Source organism: Hemibagrus wyckioides, linkage group LG10, assembly GCF_019097595.1.
Source record: "Hemibagrus wyckioides isolate EC202008001 linkage group LG10, SWU_Hwy_1.0, whole genome shotgun sequence".
Lineage (NCBI taxonomy): Eukaryota > Metazoa > Chordata > Actinopteri > Siluriformes > Bagridae > Hemibagrus > Hemibagrus wyckioides.
The window spans coordinates 15,089,061-15,112,981 of NC_080719.1; the positions used below are offsets into that span (position 1 = coordinate 15,089,061).

The following is a 23,921-nucleotide window of genomic DNA, read 5'->3' on the forward strand; positions in this document are numbered from 1 at the left end:
TGAATCAGAGCATCTCCAGAACTGCAGCTCTTGTGGGATGTTCCCGGTCTGCAGTGGTCAGTATCTGTCAAAAGTATCTTTTAAGTCCTGTAAGTATCCTTTAAGGATGGTTTCAAGGAAACAAACAAATTCCGATCCCCACCTTACAACTTAAATAGACTTAAAGGATCTGCTGCTAACATCTTGGTGTCGGATACCACAGCACACCGGGTCAGGACGGCAGCAACACAATATTAGGCAGGTGGTCATTATGTTATGCCTGATCGGTGTATATACCGTAAGATCTGTCTTGTGTAGGAATGTGTAAACTCAACAGAAAATGTGTTTTTGTGAGGGAGCTGCTGATGGAGCACTTCTCTGTTATTAGTGTCTGAGAAAACATCCTCCCCTAGTTTTCAATGAGAAATGCAATTACAAAGCCGTCCACCCAATTCATTTGTTAATGAACTAAAATCTTAGTGGTGACGCTCATTGATGCTCATGTGGGTGATTTCCCCTCAGTGCACTGACTCTGTAGGTGGGTTAGGTGTCGAGTCCAAGCTACACCGCTAGACTGGCAAAACTTAACATTAAAAAAATAATAACTTTTTTAACCAAATGAAATGCTTGAGCAGCACACTGTAAGGACCTCTGGAAAACAAGTATAAGAGGTAAACGTCCTTGGAAAACTATTAGTCTATTTGAGAAGTGCAGATTTCGGCGTTAGCTAGCTACGCCTCTCCGTCTGCCGTGCAATGAAAGTAGAACAAAATTGACGTTTTGCTACCCAGTGTATTTTTATTTCTTTGTTTATTTTTTGTAATATATAGTTTTATAACATATAACCGTGTGTAAACTAAAGGTTGGACGCTAATAAATCACTGAATTCACTCGGCTAGCTCTTTGATAGCCACGGCAGATGCCAGTCTGACTTTTTTTTTTTCGTTTAAACGTCATCGTAACAAAGATGAGATGAAGTTAAAAAAAAAATAAAATAAAAAGGGAAATGTCTTGATTAAATAACAAATGGTCCTTGAGAAGTGATATTCAATACACCTCAAATGTTTAACATCTCTGTCTTTAACGTCAGGTGTGATTATGGATACTGAGAAGCTTCTGTTAAGTGTGAAGAAGGATGTTCGCGCTCTCCTCGTTTCCTCCAAGCAAGGTCTTTCTCCAGAAGAGCTCAGGAAGGATTACCAGAACATGCTGGGCCACCCCATTCCTCTCAGGGTCCTTGGTTTTCACTCTGTGCTGGACATGGCCAAGGAAATGGCCGATACTTTGCATTTGGATTATAACCTCGATGGCACAGTAATGTTAAAAGGTAATATCTGTCGCTGTTCTGGATTGGCCCCTTAGCTTCATTGAAAGGAACTTCAGCATACCAAGACATTTCATGCTCCCAACTTTGTGGGAACAGTTTGGGGATGACCCCTTCCTGTTCCAACATGACTGCACACCAGTGCACAAAGCAAGGTCCATAAAGACATGGATGATTGAGTTTGGTGTAGAGGAACTTCACAGAGTCCTGACCTCAACCTGATAGAACACCTTTGGGATGAATTAGTGCGAAGACTGTGAGCCAGGCCTTCTCGTCTAACATCAGTGCCTGACCAAATGCGCTTCTAGAGGAATGGTCAAAAATTCCCTAAACCTTGTGGAAAGCCTTCCCAGAAGAGTTGAAGCTGTTATAGCTGCAAAGGACGGGACGACTCCATATTACATTCATGTACATGTAAAGGCAGATGTCCCAGTTTTGGCCTGGCTCACAGTCTGCATTCTAATTCATCCCAAAGGTGTTCTATCAGGTTGAGGTGCAGGCCAGTCAAGTTCCTCCACACAAAACTCGTTCATCCATGTCTTTATGGACCTTGCTTTGTGCACTGGTGTGCAGTCATGTTGGAACAGGAAGGGGTCATCCCCAAACTGTTCCCACAAAGTTGGGAGCATGAAATTGTCCAAAATGTCTTGTATGCTGAAACATTAAGAGTTCCTTTCACTGGAGCTAAGGGGCCCAGCTGAACCCCTGAAAAACAGCACCTGAATTCAATGATTTGGAGGGGTGTCCCAAAACTTTTGGCAATATAGTATATATGCTTCTGTTAGGGTATGCATGCTCAGTTCAAATCGCTGAAATACTGTGCTGTACATAATTGTGTATTTTGTGTAATTTGTTTATTGTTATTTTTTGTGATTGTGTCAGATAAAAATGTTAAAATATTTGTGCTTACGTTTTTTTTTTTGCTTTTAGCAATTTTCGATGAGAACACTAAAGACATGGAAGAGCTCATCTCCAAGCAGCGGAACCGGAAGCATAAACCCAAGTCGAAAAGTGGTGGCACCGGTTTTTTCTCATCACATTCCCATCACCAACACTCATTTGTCTTTGCTCGTCGAGGCCAGGCTCCCCCTGCTCTCCCTGCTCAACTGCGCTCACAGTTCAGGCAGTTACTTGCACACGGGCCCATAGGGCTCACTGACCTTGAGAGGTGCTATGCAGTCCACTTCGGAAAGCCTCTCTATGTCACTCACTATGGTTTCTACTCCATCTCTGAGATGCTGGCCGCTGCCGCGGACATGATCACATTGAAGCAGACTCGTATGGGGTCACAGCTGATACTAAAGACTGAAATCACACCAGTGAAACAGAAGCTCAGTAATACAGATGCACTACCTGAACAGTCTGCAGGAATATCCAGTAGCTCAGGTGAGCTCTGTGTCTGATCAGGAATTTTTTATTATATCATATACGTATAGAGTTTAAGGTAAAAACTGTGTGTGTGTTAGTCACACTGATCGTTTAACATGCATTAATGATATAACTGAAATAGGTGCAACAGCATATATTAATGGATAAGTAATAATTGTTATTTGTCTCTGTAAAAGTACTGCAAGACACAGCACAGTTCAACAACGTTCAGCCTGGAGACCAGCACAAATCCGAACAGACTGCAGCCAGCAGAGTACAGGAAATGAAACCTGCCACTCTTTTAATGGAACAAAAGTCCTTTGAGAAGTCTGTTGCAAAGGTTAATTTCATTTTTTAAAAATGATATAAAACACATTGAGGGCAAGTCCTCATTTACAGTTTGCAGTGTCTTTTGTTTTACAGTTACAGCATCATTTCTCATCATGGCCCTTAGTTGATACAGTCAAAACAACTTCTAGGCCTCAGACTATAATTATAGGTTGTTTTCAGTATTTTTCTTTCATCTTTTATTTTGCCATTGATTTTATTTGTTTTATATTTATCCTCTAGTTATTTTCTCTCTATTGTGCAACCAACACCAGTAAAGGGTGAAAAGCAAAACACAGATTCACTCCAGGGCACATGAAGCTGGGAAGAACAAGGTGCTTACTTTATTCTGGACACATAAGCACACTTCTTTCCATTTAGAGAGCAGGGCTAGGTATGCTTTTTGGACTCTTGGCCATAGATGGCTAAAGTTATCATAACGTCCTGTTTTATCATTGTCGTTCAAAACACATTGTTACTTGCCTTGACTTTCCTTATATAATTCCTTATAGTGGCTCAGTGTATTTTAAATAAATGATGTGTATGATAATAGTCTGGCTGTGTCATATGCAATGATATGTGCATAAATAAACAGCCAAATTCAAGTCATCAGATTACAGAACGTTTATACTTCATTCCCAATTGTCATGACTTTACATGGTTGATGAATAAGAGCGACTGTATTTATGAACAGTAGTGATGGTTTCCACATGCAGTTAGTCACGTTTATCAAACACTGATTAGCTTTCATAATAGCGTACATTATTTTAATTGCATTGACATTGACCTTATAGATTTAATGCTGTGCTCTGAAATATTGAATAAATGAACTTGGCAGCTTGAGGAGGAGTTGAGGAAGAGAATTCTTGAACATGGAGAGTCAGGCACGGTCAGTCAGGAACTAAAGGACAAGCTTCGAAAGGTAAGTCTTTAAAATTAAAAACCTAATGAAATCTACTTATATAAAAATGATAATAGTTATTGAATTACTTTTTTTTATGCATACCTTTTCAGGTTGTTGCTGAGCACAGTCAAGGCATGGCCATTCACAACCTTCCTACAGAGTACAAGGTAATTCACACTAATATGTTGTTTATTTAAATTAAGATCTAGGGCTGGGCAATATGATATATATTGTTTGTGATATAATTTATCGTTAATATTATGACATAATGCTCTGAGATATTGCAGTTTTTAAAATAATTTCTCAAGCTTCTGTTTTGTTTAGAATCTTCAAACTTGTACTTGTATGAATGTAATGAGTGTATTGTTTCAGTTCATGCATTTTATTGTAATGTAGACTTTAAATTAAAGCATCACTGAATTTAAAACTTATTTTACTTGCATCACTATTGTTTTGCTGGTAGTTTGTTAGTAGCCCTATATATTGTGATACATCATGTATGATAAAAGTATTTTTACTTATCACGTTATCAGTCGTTGTTCAGATGTTGCTTACTCTGTCTCCATATCTCTTTATGGTTTCTCAGAAATCAGTGCATCTCCATGTGACCTTTTTGTAATTTATCAGTTTGTTTCTTGCTACTGTTAATACCAGGTATAGATATGATTCCTACTTGTCAAATACCAAGAAGTTTTTATATTTCTTTCCTGATTTTAAGAAAATGTATGGTGAGGACTTGCCCCTGGCTCAGTGTGGCTTCGTGAGTGTCACTGAGATGGTTGGAGCACTCAGCGACATGTTCGGTGTTCAGCCAAGCACTGAGGAAGGAGCAAAGGACTTGCACATCATGGAGCTCAAACCCAATGCTCAACCAGGTTCTACACCTCCTGAATACTCCACCTGAATGGGTTGGCCACAATTTACTTAGCACAGTCTAAACTAGAGGGTATCTCACAAAAGACTAGATCCTTGAGCAGAGCGCATGATTTGTCAGTATTAATCATGTATATAATGACTTTGCTTAATACATTAGGAATCAGCAACACATTTATTAGGAACTCCTATTCCCTGCTCATTCAAGTGATTACCCAATCAACCCATTTTGTGGCAGCAGCACAGTGCACAAAATCATGCAGATACAGGTTACGCTTCGGGAGCTTCACTAAAGTGTTCACTGAAACTGGACAGTTGAGGATTGTAAAAAGCGCAGGTCATTTCCTGTGCACACTGTAGACTCAGATTCTTGGCTGACATGAGTGGAGCCATGTGTCTGTACCCTATCCACCACAAGGTTTGACGTATGGTGTTTTTAGAGATGCTTTTCATGTCACAGAGTGGTTATTTGAATTGCTATAAATGTCCTATTCCTATACAATAGACTCCCAGTCTGGCAATTCTACTCTGGACTCTTATCAACATGCTGTTTTCTTTGGCAGAACTGCTACATGGTTTTTGTTTGTTTGTTTTTGTTTGTTTTTTAACCATTTCATGTAAACTCTATAGATTGTTGTGCATGAAAATCCTAGGAGATTAGCAGTTTTCTGAAAGTTCCTATTAAAGTGGTACAAGAACATACACAGTCATTCAGCAAGAAAGTTGCTTAAAAAGATGCTAGAAGTCACTAGGTGAATAATTTTGCATATTAATTACATATAAAAACTATATCTTTTGTCTATTATCTGTAGGTGTTAAATCACGCATTTAGAGTTTCACTAGGATTTGAGCGTGACCAGTAATTCAGTTCCACAAAGATTTATCTTTCCCTATTCTGTAGAATTTTGTTCTGTCTACATCATTAACACTGAGTAAACTGTAATAAAACATAAGAAGCTCAAGATTATTTAACAGCCAGTAGTAATGACTCTGTGCTATAAGTGACCGGTGTATATTTTCCAGCCTTGTCTCTGAACCCTTCCACAGAAGGACACTACTTCAGCTGCAGTGAGACAGCCTGGGATTGTCAGGGTGATGGAGGAGAGTCCACAGAGTCTTTAGACTCCACCCTTGAGATCGAAATCACCAACAAGGTCATCCATCAGGTACATTTTAGTGTTTGGTTCAGGTCGAAGTACCATGGTGATCTTATTGCTACATATGATACAAACATTTGGCATTTGTTAAAGGGCTCATTTGCATAGTGAGGCAGTTTTTTCATATTAATATTATAAAGGCCAATACTATAAATAATAATAACAGTTAACGATCAGTATGAAACACTAGGCTGTATGAAAGCTTGCTTTATAGTTTGATAGTTATGTTTTTTTCCTATGGGAATGTTTTTTTGTTTTTGTTGTCAGACGGTGAACATTTTACCAGTGACGGGTCTGAGCCGGGGCGGCATTGTTCCTCTGGATGCAGTGCGGTGCCAAAAGCTGAAACCTCCCACTCGCAGGAGAGTCAGGGACCTGGTGGCAGTCGTGGTGGAAAGGATTGAGTCACCCAGCCACTTTTACATCCGCTTTGATGAAGACCAAGTGGCCCGTACCCTAGAGAACATGATGTTTGAAATGAGGTTATTTTGAATTGATATGGGTAGGATTAGGGTATTTCTCCTTACATTCGACCAGCTGTCAACAACATATCTATTTAAAGAAGAAACTCTGGTCTCTGTAGCACTGTATTCCCTTTATTAAATTATTACATTAATAGGTTATTGGAGTAGCCCACCAATATCCAACCAATCAGGAAAATCAGGTCTTTTTTTAAGACTTTAATGCTTGTTATTTTTTCTCCATAACCAACCATCTCATACGTTTCCCAAAATGATTATGCTACCTTGAGTATACGAATTACTGATTATGTGATTTTAGGAAGCAGCTTTCAGTTTTCTGAGAGTCTGTGTTTGTTTATAGGAGCTGTTATTCCTGCACAGAGGTGGCTGAACGCTACCAGCTCCCAGATGCATATGTGCGACCTGGACAGGTGTGCTGTGTGGCCCCAGGAGACGTGTGGTTCTACCGGGTGGTGATACACCGAATCCTCAGTGCCACAGAGGTGGAGGTGTACTACGCAGACTTTGGAGACCTTAATGTTGTCAGCAAAAACAAACTAAAATTCCTGAAGTCAGTTTTTTTCCTTGCACAGTAACCTACTTTTTTGACATAAAGAACAAAAAAAACAACACCTTTTACAGTACATGTTTACAGAAAGTGAGTTTTGTATTTCAAGCATGATGCTGGATGTAATTTGCTTGGATTCATTTCACTGTAGGTCATGCTATGCTGAGCTTCCGGCACAAGCTGTTCCATCTGTACTTGTTGGAGTGAGGCCAGTTAAGGTAGTATTGTAAAAGCAGGTATAGATTTTTATTATTAGTTGACTTCAGATAAAGAGGTTAGGTGATGTACCAGCCTTGATTTCCAAGAATTTGTGTTCTGGATAATGACAACAAAATGGAATTTTAGGCAGGTTTTTCATTCAAGTCTAATTAGAAGTAGAACAAAATCATTTGTGTGGGAAGAGATTTACTGTCTTTTTTCTTAACTTGTGCTGCATACAGCCAAATTGTGTTATTCCATACTTGGTTCCATGGCATTAATTCAACTATAATCTGAGTTAAACACTGTATACACCGATCAGCCATAACATTATGAGCTGTTAGTGGGTGGGATGTATTAGGCAGCAAGTGAACATTTTGTCCTCAAAGTTGATGTGTTAGAAGCAGGAAAAATGGGCAAGCGTAAGGATTTGAGCGAGTTTGACAGAAGGGCCAGATTGTGATGGCTAGACCACTGGATCAGAGCATCTCCAAAACTGCAGCTCTTGTGGAGTGTTCCCGGTCTGCAGTGGTCAGTATCTATCAAAAGTATACTTTAAGTCATGAATGGCTCCACCTTGCAACTTTTAGGACTTAAAGGATCTATTGCTAACATCTTGGTGCCAGATACCACAGCACACCTTCAGGGATCTAGTGGAGTCCATGCCTCGACGGGTCAGGGCTGTTTTGGCAGCAAAAGGGGGACCAACACAATATTAGGCAGGCAGTCATGATGTTATGTCTGATTGGTGTATTTTATTACAATGACTCTGAAAGGTTACTCAAAAATCTAACACTCATGAAGTTTGCATTAAAATGCCATACCACAGTGTCGTTACCTCAGTTTCCATGCCTTTTTTGGTTCGTTAGAGTATTTGGTCTAAAGAAGCCACCAGCTTGTTTCAGAAGCTGTGCTGTGACCACACCCTGGTGGCTGCTGTTCACAGCTACCAACACGACTTCCTGCTGCTTTTCTTGTGTGACACTCACACTGAGGAGGACCTCTACATCCATAGTAAACTTCAGGCTGAGGGTCATGCTGTAGCCTGTGCTGCCAATGACACGCTGGTGAGAAATCCATCACACTCATGCATTTAGTATATTACCCCTAAACCGTACGTTGTCATTTAAAATCCAGATTGAAATCATACTTTTAATTTATTGATATTTTGCTACAGTTATTATAACAAGGACTACAAGACTACAGATTACAATTATCTTATTAATTAATGTATCAGTCATTTTTTTCTGAATTATTGATGAGGTTATTAATATTTCTTTCCAGTGTTTCAATCAAATAAACTACTTCAGAACTTGCCATTCTGTAATATATACTGAATACAAAAATATTTATTTACTAGTAATAGATAGTAAATAAAGAAATAAACCTAAAGTGAATAGAAATAAACATTTAATGAAATAATACTACAGAACTCTACACTTACTTAAATAAAAGGTCACAAACTTCAATGTAATATTGGCATTTACTGCCATTTCTTAGGCATGTTTTCATTAAACAAAGCAATTTGGTATGTGGAAATGACATCAAACTTTTGTGACTGACTCAACTTTCACTTCCAGATCTGCTTCCAGTGCCTTCAGTGTGAACCTGACTGCAAATCACATATACACATTTTAACATTTTTATTTAACGCAGTTGGAATATTTCACTTAAAATGTGCTTTCTCTCAAGGATGAATAATGAATAGAAATGTTTGTATTGTTGTAAATGTCTATATTGGTTCTGTATGGCATTTAGGTGTCACAGCAGTTTAGCCCTGTGACTCTTTACTTCGGTGACGGCCAACTGGAGGAAGTAAAGGAACATTTAAGAGCAGTGACTTCTCCTTGTGTCACAAACAGACAAAACCTTACACTACAGCTTCAGCAAGATTCCTTCACAGTACCCAGTCAGGTAAATCTGCTAGTTTATTGTAGCTACCATTACTTAATGTATTGAACGTCCTCAGGAAGGAGCACTGGGCGACAGGCCAGTTGGTTCCTGGCTCTTTGTAAATTACTCATGCCCTCAGGACCAGAGGCATGCAGCCAGCCTCTTTCTGCTGAGACAGTAAAGTGAGGAATTAGAGGGACGCAGTATTGGACGGCAGTCCAATCTGTTTTTAGGACCCATATATCACCTGTCGCTCACAGATCCCACTGCGCCTCAAGAGTATCACTTGTATTGATCTGCTCTCAAATGTATTTAACGCATTTGTTGATGTTTAATTTGCTGGTATGCAATCAGTAGAGCATGTTTGTTATTTACTAATAATCTACACTGCATATGAGTATGTTTATCTGCCAGCATTTGAAAGATGGTATAGAGAATCAGCAGCAAGAAATGGATCTTCTGGATCTTCCTGAGCTGGAATTCATTGATGTGGGTCAGGTTAGGAACAACACAATTCCACAGCTCTCACAAACATGCTGTTTTGTTTTTTTGTTTTTTAAGCTCATGGCGCATTTCTATTGATCCAGGGAGAAAATTCTAACCCATTTGAGTCACTGCTGAAAAAAGATCCAGAAAGCTTTGGTAACTGGGATCAGGGATGGCCAAACGAGGCCAGTGCAGATGATGAGTCAAAACTTCTTCAGAATGGCCAAGAGGAGAGTGCAAAAGTAAGAACAACCTTCATCTCTAGTACATTTCCACTGATGGTGAGTGCAGTCTTTTGTTCAGTCTCAGTCTCAGTTCATTTTGGGCACAGTCAGAATGTAATACTTAAACCTTCCCGGTCTAGAAAAAATGAATCCGAAAGAAAAAAAATTATGCCATTGTCACCCTGCCTGGTTTGGGTGAATTGGATGTTGTTTGCTTTATATAAAATACAGACTCAAATACAATCAAATATTTAGATTAAATGCAGTCTTTACAGCGATTTGGCATTCATGTTGCATATTCCTTCGTCATTTTCTCTTCAGATACAGGGTTTCTGTCCTCCAAGTGTTTAATGCTGTCTGATTCTCCAGAGGGAGGTTTGTTTTGGCTGAGTTTGAATTAGCGCCTACTGCTCATCTCATTGTCACGCATTGTAATTCCCTGTCCCTCAGGACATAGTCCCAGTTAATTGTTAATTAAAAAGGGCATTAAGCTTGTCTGATGGATCGTTGAAAAGGAACCTGCTACTCATGTCTATTCCAAGTATATGGGCCAAATATCTCATAACTAATTACGTTACCACTCAGAGTTTAATGTAGCCACTCGAGTAATGGAACCGTGCTGAACCATTTCTGAATCATGTTGCAAATGTTACTGTTTTGTCACACAGACTGCATTGCTGTCACCTGTTCCGTTTATTAAACCGGACATTGAAACACAGCCTGTTTTGGAGAGTAAGCACACTCAGAAGCCTGCATCGTCCCCACACACACTCCTTGATCAAACTCCAGGCCTGATCCGCAGCTGCAGCCACCACACAGGTACAGCACAGTCACACGTCACACATTAATCCAGTGTGTCATGTGGAGTTTAGTTTGCAGTTGGATTGTCTCCGAGCAAATTCATTTTAGCACGCTAGAATGACGTCCCATAGACATTCTGCTTCAAGACAGCATTTGAAGCGAGTTTGTGGACAATTTAAACAAATAATGCATGCAAAATTGAGCTGTACAAGGTGACAACGTAAGTGTCTAATAAAGTGACCAGTAAATGAACAGTGTTTAAAACCCCGAGACACTACAGAAATACCATAAGTTTCAACACAGTGTTGAATTGTTTTAGCTCCTTAAAATTGATGTCTGTGATGATTTTTATAGATATACAACAGTGCTGTTGATTTTTTGTTTTTGATTGGTTATATTAAAATGTTCATCTGTAGAAATTGTATATAGTTGCTATAGTAACAGCTCATTCACAAGGGCACTCCAGATAACTAAGAAGGCTCCTATAAAAAAATCCAATCCATTATTCATAATTGTTAGTATGATTCTGTGCTGTTTTTATTTTGTATGTTTATTTAAGATTTATGAACAGAGTCTCAGCTGTCTGCACACTAAAGCATGTTTCACACACATTCTATAACAGTGTGTTTAACTATAAATCTTTTTTTATTATTATTATTATGCCATAGTATTCTTTAATAGATAAAAAAAAATGGTCAAATTGCTGTGATATTTTATGAATGGTGTGTGAAGCAAAAAGTATTACACAATTCTTTTTTTTTTAGGTAATTTAGAACATTATCTGTGTGTTAATTGTATAATGCATCTCCCTGAATTTACAGCATGAACACACTTCTTGAGGCAAAATTTAAAACATATTTTTCTGAATGTCTAGATAGGACACTTAAGTACTTGTTTTATCACCATGTTTATAATGATTTTATAATAATTAATAATATATATATTTTTTTGGTCCAGACAAGTCTGCTGAATTGTTCCAGCCTCTGCCCTCTCGCCCGCTGATGTTTTCTATGTTCAGCTCTGGAGACAGGCTGGCTCAGGATGCCCTCTTTCTCCGTCACACATCTCCTCTTGCACTGAGCCCCTCAGCCCGCATGGCAGCCGGACCCAGCCTCCTCCACTGGTACAAACAAACAGGTTTAAACAACCTGGCTGCCCCTACTGGTGTCTGCCCAAACTTACCTTAACCAGCTACAGATTATTGTTCAGAGCTATGCTGACTTTTGCTGATGTACCTCTGAAAGTTTTCAGTGTTTTGTTGTATGTTGAATGTAGGTTTACATTTTTCTTTTTATGTTATTTGAAACAAATTCTGAAACAATTTTGAGAGTTAAGTGGAATATTGTTTGTGAATTATAAATGATTTAAAGCTAATGCTGTCTCTCAGGTTGATTTATAATTAAGTTTATTAGTGTTTGTCAGGTAAAATTCTGAACTGATGTTTTAAATAAAGTCGCATGTGCATTGTTGTCATTTCCTTGTCTGGAGAAAACATCAGACTCTGGCAGCAGAAGTGCAAATAAGATTAATGTATAAACATTACGCGATACTGTTACTTGTTATATATCAGTTGTTGAAACATTTTCATGTTGCATCCTGCATGCGCTCGAAAATATTCAGCAGATTCATTAAATGGAATACAGTGATGTGTAATATTAGTCAAAATTCATCTACAAATTGCGCGTTCTAGACGCAGTGTGGTTTGTGTTTGTTATATTTTTATGAGCTCTGCTATCAGGAATATGTTTCTTGTCTATGTCCTGCTGTCTTTGTCTTTGGAATATTCACCTTGACACAGTGTTCACTGTGAGAGGACCTCTGCTCCTCTGAGCACCATGGGGAAGATTAAATTACCCAAGCAGCATGTCAATAATCCAGCCACATCTATAACTCTGTATTAGAAACAGACAAACAACCCAGCTAAGGGCCCTGGTCAGCAATTTTAGCCTTTAGCCAACTTATCCAGTGCCTCATGTACTGACTTGCTCTCATTTAGCCAATTATTGCTTTTAATGGGAGCTTAATGTCCCTGTTTCCATAAGACACCCAGGAGGCCTGGTCTTTTAGCGAGAAGCTGAAAGACAACATGACTTCAAGCTCCATGAGCTCTTGTCACAAAGGAAACATATGAGGCTTAATAAGACAGCAAGATTTATTTATGAATAAAGCTAGGTCCATGTTGAGCCTATTTTCTCACAAAATCTGAACATGTATGAAACCCTGTGTGTGACTGTCCTATGCACAATCCAATTTATAGATACCAGTTGACTAAATGTTCTTATTGACCAACGAGAAATTAAAGGAAAAACCTACATAAAGTGTTTGATCACAATGACCTGTCAGAATAGCTTTAAAATACCATGGCATTAATTCAAGCACAAGTCTCTGGTACAATACTGGATGGATAAAAAGTGATCGATATTATATTTGTTAATGTTTTGATAATGGTGTTGGAGAACACTATCTAAAATCCTCAGCATACTTAATGTGGAGTCAGAGTCAGTGAGGGATGAACCCACTTTTACCATTTTACAAGCTAGCATAGTCTTCTGAGGTTTGGTATGGGCTGAAATGTGCGAATGTGCCAGGATATTGACACTCAGGTCATCCATCTTGGTGACATTGTTTCATATGGGATGTGCTCCTATCAGGCATAACATTATGACCACCTGCCTAATATATGTTGTTGTTTTTTGCTGCCAAAACAGCCCTGATCTGTCATGCACTGTATTCTGACACCTTTCTATCAGAACCAGCATTATCATCTTCAAAAATTTGAGCAACAGTAGCTCGTCTGTTGGATCGGATCACACGGGCCAGCCTTCGCTCCCTACTTGCATCAGTGAGCCTTGGCCACCCATGACCCTGTCACCGGTTCTGCAGACCGGGAACACTCCACAAGAGCTGCAGTTTTGGAGATGCTCTGATCCAGTGGTCTAGCCATCACAATTTGTCCCTTATCAAACTCGCTCAAATCCTTAAACTTGTCCATTTTTCCTGCTTCTAACACATCAACTTTGAGGACAAAATGTTCACTTGCTGCCTGATATATTCCACCCACTAACAGGTGCCATGATGAGGAGGTAATCAGTGTTATTCACGTCGCCTCTCAGTGCTCATAATGTTATGCCTGATCGGTGTGCAAGTAAGCATCTCGGATACAATGCTATACATTTTTTTTTTAAATAAAATACAAGTCAGCACTGGGACTTTCCTGACCACTGGAACATAAAAAAATGGTGGGGTTTTATTATAAGATCTCAAGTGCTAGGAATTGTGGAGAGACAAGTTATGAAATAAGCAAGAAAATCGCATTACTTTATTTTCTTTAGAGCAAGAGTGCACACTGATTGGACTGGTTTCTTGTCTGAGCTGAATGCCCCCTCCCAGTGTTCCCAGGATAGGCTGCACCCCTGACCACTTATTGAATATACGTGAAGTCTATCAAACAGGTTTACAGGAGGAAACGGGCGTGGCTTTTGGGTTTGGGGGGCGTTTCTTTTTGCATCCTAATAGAATCTGCATTTCTTGCTGAAAGTGAACGGAAGGAAGTTTGTGCCTTATTTCTTCTGATGTCTGTGGATCTGCGACTCCATGCCATTTATTATTTGATACAGGAAGCCAGTAATCTGTAAAACAAGTTGTGGTGACTTTAAGAGCCGGTGTGGACGTGTAGCAGCGCCGATGTGTTCATACTGTATCCCGCGGACACACGTCCCGTATTAAAGCCCCTGCCATAACCGAGCAGTCGCACCGCCGCAGAGAGGACGAGCACGGATACAGACACAGCAGGAAAGGAAGAATGATCAATGTGTGAAGAAGTTCATGTTTCTAGATGTAGATCCTGCAGTGTAGTGTGGACGCGTGTGTGTGTGTGTATGCATGTGTATGTGTGTGTGTGTGTGTTGTGTGCCATCCCGGTTACTGACTCCTGTCCTGGATCCACATCGCCTCCATGGTGAAACAAAGACTGTAGACACAGGTAGGACTTCAGTCTTTCAATTTATATATATTTTTTAAAATGAGAATAAAACTGTGATTGATGATCGTAGTAGCAAACTCTGTGATTGCTATGTACACATATGAATTAAATGCACAACTGAATGAAATGGCATGATTTACAGTATAGCTATTGAAATTGTACATAAAAGTTGTATGTTTTCCTCATATAATCTACACTGTTCACGGTTTATATGATCTTAAATAAATGTACATTAATAAACTGGCAGCTGTGTTGAGCTGTGTCTTCACTTCAACACGGAATGCAGAAAAACACTGTTTTCCACAGCTGCTTTCTATCTTGTGAGCCATGATGGGTTTGGGATGATTTTTAGAAGCAATGAATAAGTACAAATGAATATTTGAGTAATAATGTCTAATGATGTTAGTGATAATGTGCTGACTAAAGCAGGATATTTGCTTATCGTATTGATTCTGCAGTTATTTTCACCTGTTCAGGTGATGATATCGATGACAAAGTGAAGTAATATCTCAAACGCTCCTCTTTCTGCTAGGCTCACTCTTTGGACTGTGCTAAACAAGTATCTCTCCTTTTTTTTGGGTTGCTTTCAAATGTGTTTATTTTTTCCACTCTGTTTTTTCTTCTGTAGCGCAAACAGATCTTGCTTAGATTTGAGGTTGATAAAGTCTAGTCTATGGTTTTATACCACCACTGACTGGTCTTATTATTTGTTTTGCAATAGAGCTGAGATAGGAACACAATTTTGTATTATTTTTAAGTGATTTTATTATTTCTTGGTGAGTCTGATATGTTCCAGAGGGTTTCTATTGTAGTTTTCACAAATCCCAGCATTCACATTAATCATTCAGTTAGGGTTCAAATGTTAAAAACAGGCTCATGACTGTCTTATGACCATTTCTCAATCCCTCACTATTATTAGATATTAACCTCCAGCTCCATCTGACTTTAAATCAAAGCCTAATATTTATTCGCTTTGATTCACTGGACCTGTTCTTTATGGTCCACTGTTCGTGTTCTTTCGGGTGAACATGGAGGACAGAGAGCTTTGTGAGAAAGAAATGGCTGATCACTCTGGGTCTGAATACCTGGCTGAGATCTCCCAGTGATGGAAGAATATTGTTGCAGGAATGCTGGTTAAATTATTGAAAGCCAGGGTTTTAATGCTTGAAAGCTCATATGCTTGCTACTTCAGAAGCAGTGTCTTTCTCATGTGTGCTCTCATTTAATTAGGTACCATCTAAAAACCTGCTCCTATAAAAGAGCAAAACCAATATTGTGACCTTCCCGAAATATATTGTGTATATTATATTTGCAGAATGATTACAACTGAATGAAAAATGTAATCATTATAAATTAATCTGGCTGTTCTATAGACTCTAAGTTTAGATTACAGTGTGTACAGAGTTTTGCATGTTGCATGACTGTATGGGTTTCCTCAAGGTTCTCTGGTTTCCACCCACTGTCCAAAAACATGCCAGTACATTGATTATCTACAGTAAATTGCCCCTAGGTGGAATGATTGTGAATGTGGGATGATTTGCACGTGTGTGTGTGTGTGTGTGTGTGTGTGTGTGTGTGCATGCTCATGGCCCTGCATCCAAATCCAATGGATATATTTTCTCCTCACTTCCAGTGTTCCAGGGATAAGCTCTGAATAAGTGATGACTCTATTGTCACTCATTGTAACAAGTACCTACATTACATTTTATTTTTAGTTTTTATCCATCATTTCCTTTTTTTCATCAAATACTTAATAGCTTCATAAATGTTGAATCGAAAAATGAGTGTACTTTTTTCATTATACAAGGCTTAGATTTTGTAACACATTGTGTGAAAATGTTTTTACTATTATCCAGCATTACAATGGAGCAGAACTGACGAAAATGGAATTAAACCTGAAAATTAATTCATTCATTCATTATGAAAAGATGTTTCTACAAGTAGCTGTGGGGTTAGTGATAATTGTGCGAAGTTGAATCAACATGGTCCTAAAGGAACCATTAGCTTTGAATAATCCACTGATTCCCATCCCTGATGCTGGAACACTCATGCCTGTTGTTGTTTCCGCTTCTGTAATACATCCGCTTATCATTCACTGATTCCGCTAACCAGGCCCTTTCCTGAGTCAGTGTGTATATGTGTATATGTTCAAGCAGGGAAAACAATAAAACGTGCAGGATCAGGGCATTCTGGCATCCTCACCAGTTGGAGAGCAGGATGTGTATATGTGTATTATGTAATAAAGTCCATCAAGCTGCATTTTAAACAAACATGACTGTTACACTGGAGTCGCCTTTCCGCTTTGAGGCTTTTTATGAGCGCGGCAATATCATTAGAGAGTAAATCAGGAGAAACCACTGCATAGTGAAGATCAAGCAAGCATAACATCTCTGCACATCACTGAATACAGCTATTCATTGTGCAGCCCTCCATAACCAATGTGAATAAACAGAATGACACAAGAAGTGCTGAATAAGGAAGCAGGCAGTGCTTTAAGGTTGTCAGATATGCGAGACTGGATGCAGCTTTGTCCTTGGGCTGGGAAGCTCATGCAGAACAGTCATAAATCCTGTGGTCCAGGCTGAGCTGGAGTATTATTGCCCCCAAGATATACACAGATGGATCCTACGAGATGGAGGATGAGCTGTGACTTTTTGTGATCTGTGCACTCGTGCACTTTACGCCACTGAGTGAGAGTCGAGAGTGAGAGCACTTTCAGCAAAATTATTAATGAATGGTTTTAGTTGCGGAATAAAAAGATGCTGTGCCTTAATATTCTGTAGTGTAGATATGGTAGCTACAGAGCGTCATAAAATCTTATGCCGTTATATCTTATGGTACCCTTCCCTGGATATTGTGTATTTTTTAAAATGTCTTTACAGGAAAGCAGAATGCATTCTGTATTGCATTTTTTACAGTAATGCTGTGTAATACACACATTAAGCTCACTGAGTGTCAGAAAATCAGCCCTTCATTTTGTCATATTCCATTAACACACTATACACCTATAAACGAAAACGTATAAGCTATATTTTTTATTTATTTGTTTAGCACTTTTAACAGTAGACATTGTCTCAGAGCAGCTTTACAGAAATATAAAAGAAAAAATGAGAACATTTAAATTGAAATTTATATTTATATTTATTTATATTTATATACTTACTGAACAAGCCAGCGGCAACAGGGGCGAGGAAAACTCCCTGAGACGACATGAGGAATCCTAGAGAGGAACCAGACTCATCTGGAGGAACTCATCCTCATCTGGGTGCCACCAGATAGCACAATTAAATAATTTCCTTTCTATAACTGTTTATAGTCGAGTGGAATTGTGCAACCAGGAGCATTTGTGCAGTATATAGTATGAGCATCAGCACGATTTCTGAATTCATTACAGATTTACCATAAATTCCTCCCTGCCAAAGCCATTAAATGTTAAATGATGGAGAACTGAGTGCAATACAGATTGCAGCAACGGCAGTTCTAAGCCACTGCCTTGCTCTTCAAGTGGTACTATCCACAGCATTCCCATGTATCTCCAGGTAGTCCACGTGGGGTCATCCTCAACAGCAATGAGCATTTCCAAGTGAAGTGAGAATTAGGGCATCAGGATGAATCACGAGCAATTATTTATCTAAATTTGAACTTCTTATTTTGCGCAACTTTTTCACAAAAAGTGCATAACGTTTTGTTTAATTTATATGTTCGCAAAAAAACCCAAAACAAAACAAACCAACAAATAAAAGTATAATATATAGAAGCAACAACACTTGATGGACTGTTAAGACACAAAAGGAGACAAGGTCATACAAAAAGGAATATTTAATATTAACCAGTCTAAATATTTGAAGCCTGAAAAAGTACATGAGTGCTGTCCATTCCTCCATAAACTTATTCATTTGAAGTGTGTGTTATCTTTTCCATCACATAAATTTCCTTCACTGTCTGCATCCATTCCTCAAATGCTGCGGGTAGTTTCTGGAGCCATTTAATAGTAATGTTCTTCTTGGCAGCTGCCAAGATACGTTCTCTTCCCTCCACTAATAGTGGCTTAACTTCCCACATAGTTATCAAGGGATTTCAGGGCTAATCAACTTTTAAGATTTTATTAATAACCCCAAATACACTTGTCCAGAAGCAGTCTATGATGGGACAGTGGGACAATCCCAGGATATATTTGCTGTCCACACTCTCTCCTGGTCTGGATTTAACTTTGATACTATTCTATGCATTTCAGCATGTATCTCAGTCCGGGTCACATCAGTAATCACTAGTAACTCAATAGAGTTCTTTCTACATTTTTAACATGACTTAGCTTCCTCCATAACCTCCATAAAGCTCTATAACTGATGTTAATTGGTTTAGGGATCTTATTACCATTCGGTACATTGCATTTTTAGCCAGGAATATCGTTTTAATTTCTGCCAACAGTTGCAGTGCAGCTCATTTCATTTGTAGCCTTCATAACAGTGTCTTATTCCAGCATGAGGATTTTTGGGAAAGCTACACATATAAATTAAATGTACCCTTTTTCTTGGCAGAGAATCTAACATTGTGATTAATGTTCGCTCAGGGGAAAGCCCTCTAAAAGTAAGGACTGTGGGAAAAAAAATTCCTTAGAACATACTGGTGACTTAGGATGGGTTTTACTGATTAGTGCTGAAGTATTCATTTGTTGTCATTCATTCAAGATTTAACTTTCATTACATTTCTTTATTGGACATCTAATAAGCTCATAAATTGCATAAATTGCTAAGTCGCCTCAGGCTTGCTCACTTAGGGATGATTTTGTCTAACATTAATCTTGGACTTTTGTACTATAGTTCTTATGTTCTGTAAAGCTGCTTTTAGACAATGTCAATTGTTAAAAACGCTATACAAATAAAATGTAATAGAATTTAATAACTCCAACAAGAATCAAACCAAAATGCTACATAAAATAATAAGAAAGCAAAAAAAAAAACAACACAAAAACAATGGGAGGTCAGTTGTGTAAAAGGATTGGTTTAGTAAAAAATAAAATTAAAGAAAGTTTTTCAAATATTATTTAAGTTATTAATCGTGCGTTTTAGATAGTATACTTCAATAATGTGAAGAAGACACAAAAATCTGTCACAAGATTAAGACACACTAAACAAAGCCACAGAGAGCAAGTAAGATTTTGGTGTCTGTTTGTTTATTTGTATAACAAGTTATCATAGTCTATATATCTATAGATGAAACTTAGAAAAATAGGTATACTTTTTATTATAAAGAACAAAAATGAAACTCAAAAAACATGAGTTTAATTTCTGCACACTTTATAAATATCTTTATAAAATATAGCATGTTAAAACATTTAATTGCCCAGCAGCAGGTTAAAGAATGGACAGATGGTGATATTTATCTACTCCAGCACATTTAATGGCACTGATATCTAGCCAGCTACCAGGCAGAAGGGGCACTGAAATTGATCAGAAACCCAAATGTAGGAAGGCTTAAGGCTGGAGATGATCCACTTCCACCACTGGGTGAAGACAGTGACGTGGAGAGCTATGATACAGGCTGACGTGAGGAACGTGGAGGAAGAAGGAGGATGGGCAAGAGCTATAGAACTGGTGCTTCAAGGTGCCTGTCCACAGGGACGATTACAAGGACTGTCCGAATTCCTTTCCCGCTATAGTCTGGCTAAGTCAACATAGCAACCCTAGTCGACTTCAACAGGGATCTTGCACAGGAAGCACGTCTTCTCAAACTGTAAGACAAGGCATGTACAGGTAGCACCCACCATGTTAAGGTGCTGTCGTAATATCCACCATATGGTAATGCAGGTGAAGAAAACGCCAAAAGGAAGGAATTAGACAAACCAAAGCCTTTCCCAAGGAAGGAGCTAGACTTAGGAGCCAGTTTAGAGGAGTTAACTCCTGCAGTCAGCCCTGTGATGATTACTCAGTGTGGACCTCAGAAGCAAGTTTCAATACCCAGATGATATCCATGTGACAACCTGAGACCAGATGCTGTCTTGTGAAGCTCACTGTTCCTTTCAGGAAAGAGTGCTGTCCGGAAGCAACAGAAAGGAAACACACTAATTATCAAGACTGGGTTCAGGGGTGCAGAGAAAAAACCTGGATTTTAGGGTAGAGGTGGGCTGCATAGGGTTCCCTGATGAAACTGTCTGAAACCTGAAAGAAATGCTGAGGCACATAGTTTGGGATATGAAAGCCACGGTGAGGTGGACAGTGACTTGGCCACCACTGATGGCCTGCCTGCTGGAGAATGTTGTGGTTATGAGTTGAAACAGTCTGCTGGACACCTTGAAAACTCTGGGAGAGTTATTTACTTAAAATGTGTTACTTCATTTCAAGATGTGTGTCTCCATAATGTTACAACATTCAGTGACACAGATTCTTTCTTTCTTTCTTTCTTTCTTTCTTTCTTTCTTTCTTTCTTTTTTAAACAGATAACCATTGCCACTGTGTTGTAAACTACATTATCAAGTCTAGATGTGGTTAGAGGAAGATATTTCCAAATTTATGCTATTGATTTAAGGTGAAAGACTTCCAATAGTTGCTAGCTTAGGTAATTAGCCTCTATAGCTATAGTGCAAAACTATGGAGTACGCATTAGGCTACATTTTAGGTGTAAAATCAAGCACTAATACATAGGATCCCAACTTTGGAATGAGATGCAGATACAAGAGATTATCACAATAGTCACAAGAGATTTTTTGCCACCTGCTGTATCCTTAAAATGGGGTCACATGCTAAACAAATGTTGAGAATGACTGCTCTAATGAGGGGAAGAAGTCATCGTCTGTCTTGCACTGGAGATTAATATTTCATGCCTATTCCTGCTCGAAGAGGTTCCTTAAGTAGTGCTCATCAGTGTGTGTAAGTCTGCTGTTCTCTCCAGAATAAGAATAGCTCACTCTTTTGATTTTCTTGGCAAATACTTAAAATATGCAGGAACAGATTTGAAGGCTAGAACAGATATGGAAAGATATGTCGGATCCTGTTTTACATGGGTTTAGAAGGATTGCGCTTATTAGCAAATACACATGGGCACAGACTGTACAGCAGAAAATGTACACAGAACATCCCTAATGTTCATGCTGGAAAAATAAATGTCCAGCACCACCAAGAATAAAAATAAATCCACATAATGGTTACTTCAGGGTGGCAGGGTGCATCCGATTATACTGTAGTGTTTTCTAATTATCTTTAAATAGCCCTCATTGTTGTTCTCACATGTTGGATTATTGTTTGCTACTGCTTGTGACTATAGCCTGTAATTATGGAAGCTATTATTATTTATCTGCTAAATGTTAAGCAAGCTTGCTTAAAGAGCTCCTTGGCCAGAGAAAGGTACTCATTAGGGCCAGACAGGAGGAAATGGACTCTGTTACAAGAGAGGAAGATGTGGTAGATAAGGAAAAACAAAAGGACAGCCAGGGGATTGGGGCGAGAAGGATGACATGATGAGGATGGACAGAATGTGAGCGATTAGTTGGCTGTTTGCCCAGAAGGGACAAAACAGATGAGGAAGAGGAGGGAGGATTTGGCACAGCTGAAGAGACATCCTACTTCTGGCAGCTAAAATGATGTAGATAATCACCAGGTAAAATAAAAGTAGCAGCTGAAACTGAGGAAAAACTTCACTGTTGGCTTACACCTATATTATAGATCTGATTAAATTTACTGATTCGTTTGTTTTCATTTCTGGAATGAATCGAACATCAGATTTACTTTTGCTCTGATGGATCTAAAACCTCCAAAAAGAACCCCATACACTACTAGCCTTTATATGCATTTACAAGCCTGTGCACAAGTTACTTATATACACAGATTGTAGCTACTATTTTCAAGGGTTTAGTTTTCTTTTTTCCTAGCCCCATCTAGCTAATCTAGCTAAACATCCCCCAGTGCTAAACATGCGTCCTGATGTATCTGCTGTGTATCTTTAATAAGATATTCTTTAATATTCTATACAATAAAATGTGACTGTTTCTTATTTTTTAATATTTATCTTTATTAAAATATCATAGTGGTTTGGCTTTTGAAGTTGTGTATTTTGGGAGATTTTGAGCTGGTCTGACTCACTGAGTCAGTAAAGTGATGATGTTTTGCTTAATAACAATGAATCTAATTCATTAAAAATGATTTATTCACTTTTCTCATCAGAACAATTGGGCCATATGTGAATTTTTTCATACGATTTTCAAGACCTTCATATCTCTTCACTAACAGCCCACTAGTCTGATCCTTACTGTTGAAAGTGATGACTTGCACAGCCACATTCTTACTTACCGACTATTCTGCCAAGTCTTGTCTCTAAGACTAGGATTAATTGTCTCTCATTGCTAGGACTGGCTGGTAATTCTTCAAATGCAGTCTGACAATTGGACAATAGAGAAGCCAGATTGTAAAAAATTGTGTCTAGTCGTGTTAAAATAATAATAATAAGAAGAAGAAGAAGAAGAAGAAGATGAAGAATGAATTTGTATATATCTGCAAGAAATATGCTAATTTGCTAAAAGGTTTATTGTGTCATCTGGGATTATTTTTTCAGACAGCAAAAAGACAATTAACTACAATTAAGCTTTCACATTGCAATGTAATGTAACTTGATCGTCTGTGGCATGGTTTAATTGGTGATTAGTTTGTAAGTAATATGGTTTCAGGAAACCACAGGGAGGAGGACCGTGAGTCATGGGTCAACTTTCACGCGTGAGTCATTGGCATTTCATCGAGATAAAGTAAAAGTATAATTTAGTAACTTTGCAGAAAATATTATTAAAGGCCAAATTAAGTACTGCATTAATTTTAGGTCTATCAATTTTAATTATAAAGTCATAAAATTGGTTTTCTCTTGATGCGTTTATATAAAATTTGTTTTAAAAAATAGTTTACGAACCTTGGCTTACCAAAAATGTTATCTGTACTCACCATATACAGTAAATCATCCTAAACTTTTGTTCATATAATTTTAGAATTAAAAAATTTGTAAGTAATTTGGGATTTTTAATAATAGGAATTTTTAATCTGCAGATTGAGCAACATATAAAACTTGTCTCTGCTGTGACTTTTCTGAACTCAAGAAACAAGCTGAATTATTTATTATTTATTTTTTAAATATAAAAAATCCCAATGTGTATTGCGTGACTATTTAAATTCTTAAATTTCAAATGAAGTAGACCAGCTGGCTCGGCACTCTTAGCTGAATAGGAGTTAATTGTCTCCGTTGACGCAGATGCCTGCGTTAGGCAGCACACAGCTGCAGGAAGTCTTATCAGCACTACAGCACTACAGTACTTCAGGCACTAAAGGAGAATGAAAGCTGTGCCAGAATCCTGCATTTTCACTGTTGCTCTAATCTGGGCTCAGCAGCGGTGAGAGGCTCG

The 23,921-nt window shown here is 38.4% G+C and overlaps 1 protein-coding gene across 2 annotated transcripts; it reads left to right on the forward strand.

The window, feature by feature from the left end:
- The first annotated feature begins 519 nt into the window (after positions 1–519).
- On the forward strand, positions 520–12,020 carry tdrd5 (tudor domain containing 5). 2 transcript variants are annotated; one of them, XM_058400487.1, is made up of 17 exons: positions 520–650; positions 1,070–1,306; positions 2,234–2,689; positions 2,869–3,011; positions 3,837–3,920; positions 4,013–4,069; positions 4,621–4,777; positions 5,823–5,941; positions 6,200–6,414; positions 6,755–6,964; positions 7,113–7,179; positions 8,029–8,226; positions 8,918–9,073; positions 9,467–9,550; positions 9,640–9,780; positions 10,431–10,581; positions 11,521–12,020. In XM_058400487.1, the coding sequence occupies exons 2-17, from the start codon at positions 1,078–1,080 to the stop codon at positions 11,748–11,750; spliced, it is 2,697 nt and encodes an 898-aa protein (XP_058256470.1). In that variant the 5' UTR covers positions 520–650; positions 1,070–1,077; the 3' UTR covers positions 11,751–12,020. The 2 variants fall into 2 exon arrangements, with proteins under 2 accessions (XP_058256470.1, XP_058256471.1); XM_058400488.1 differs by having other exon boundaries at positions 9,467–9,541.
- The last annotated feature ends 11,901 nt before the right edge of the window (positions 12,021–23,921 follow it).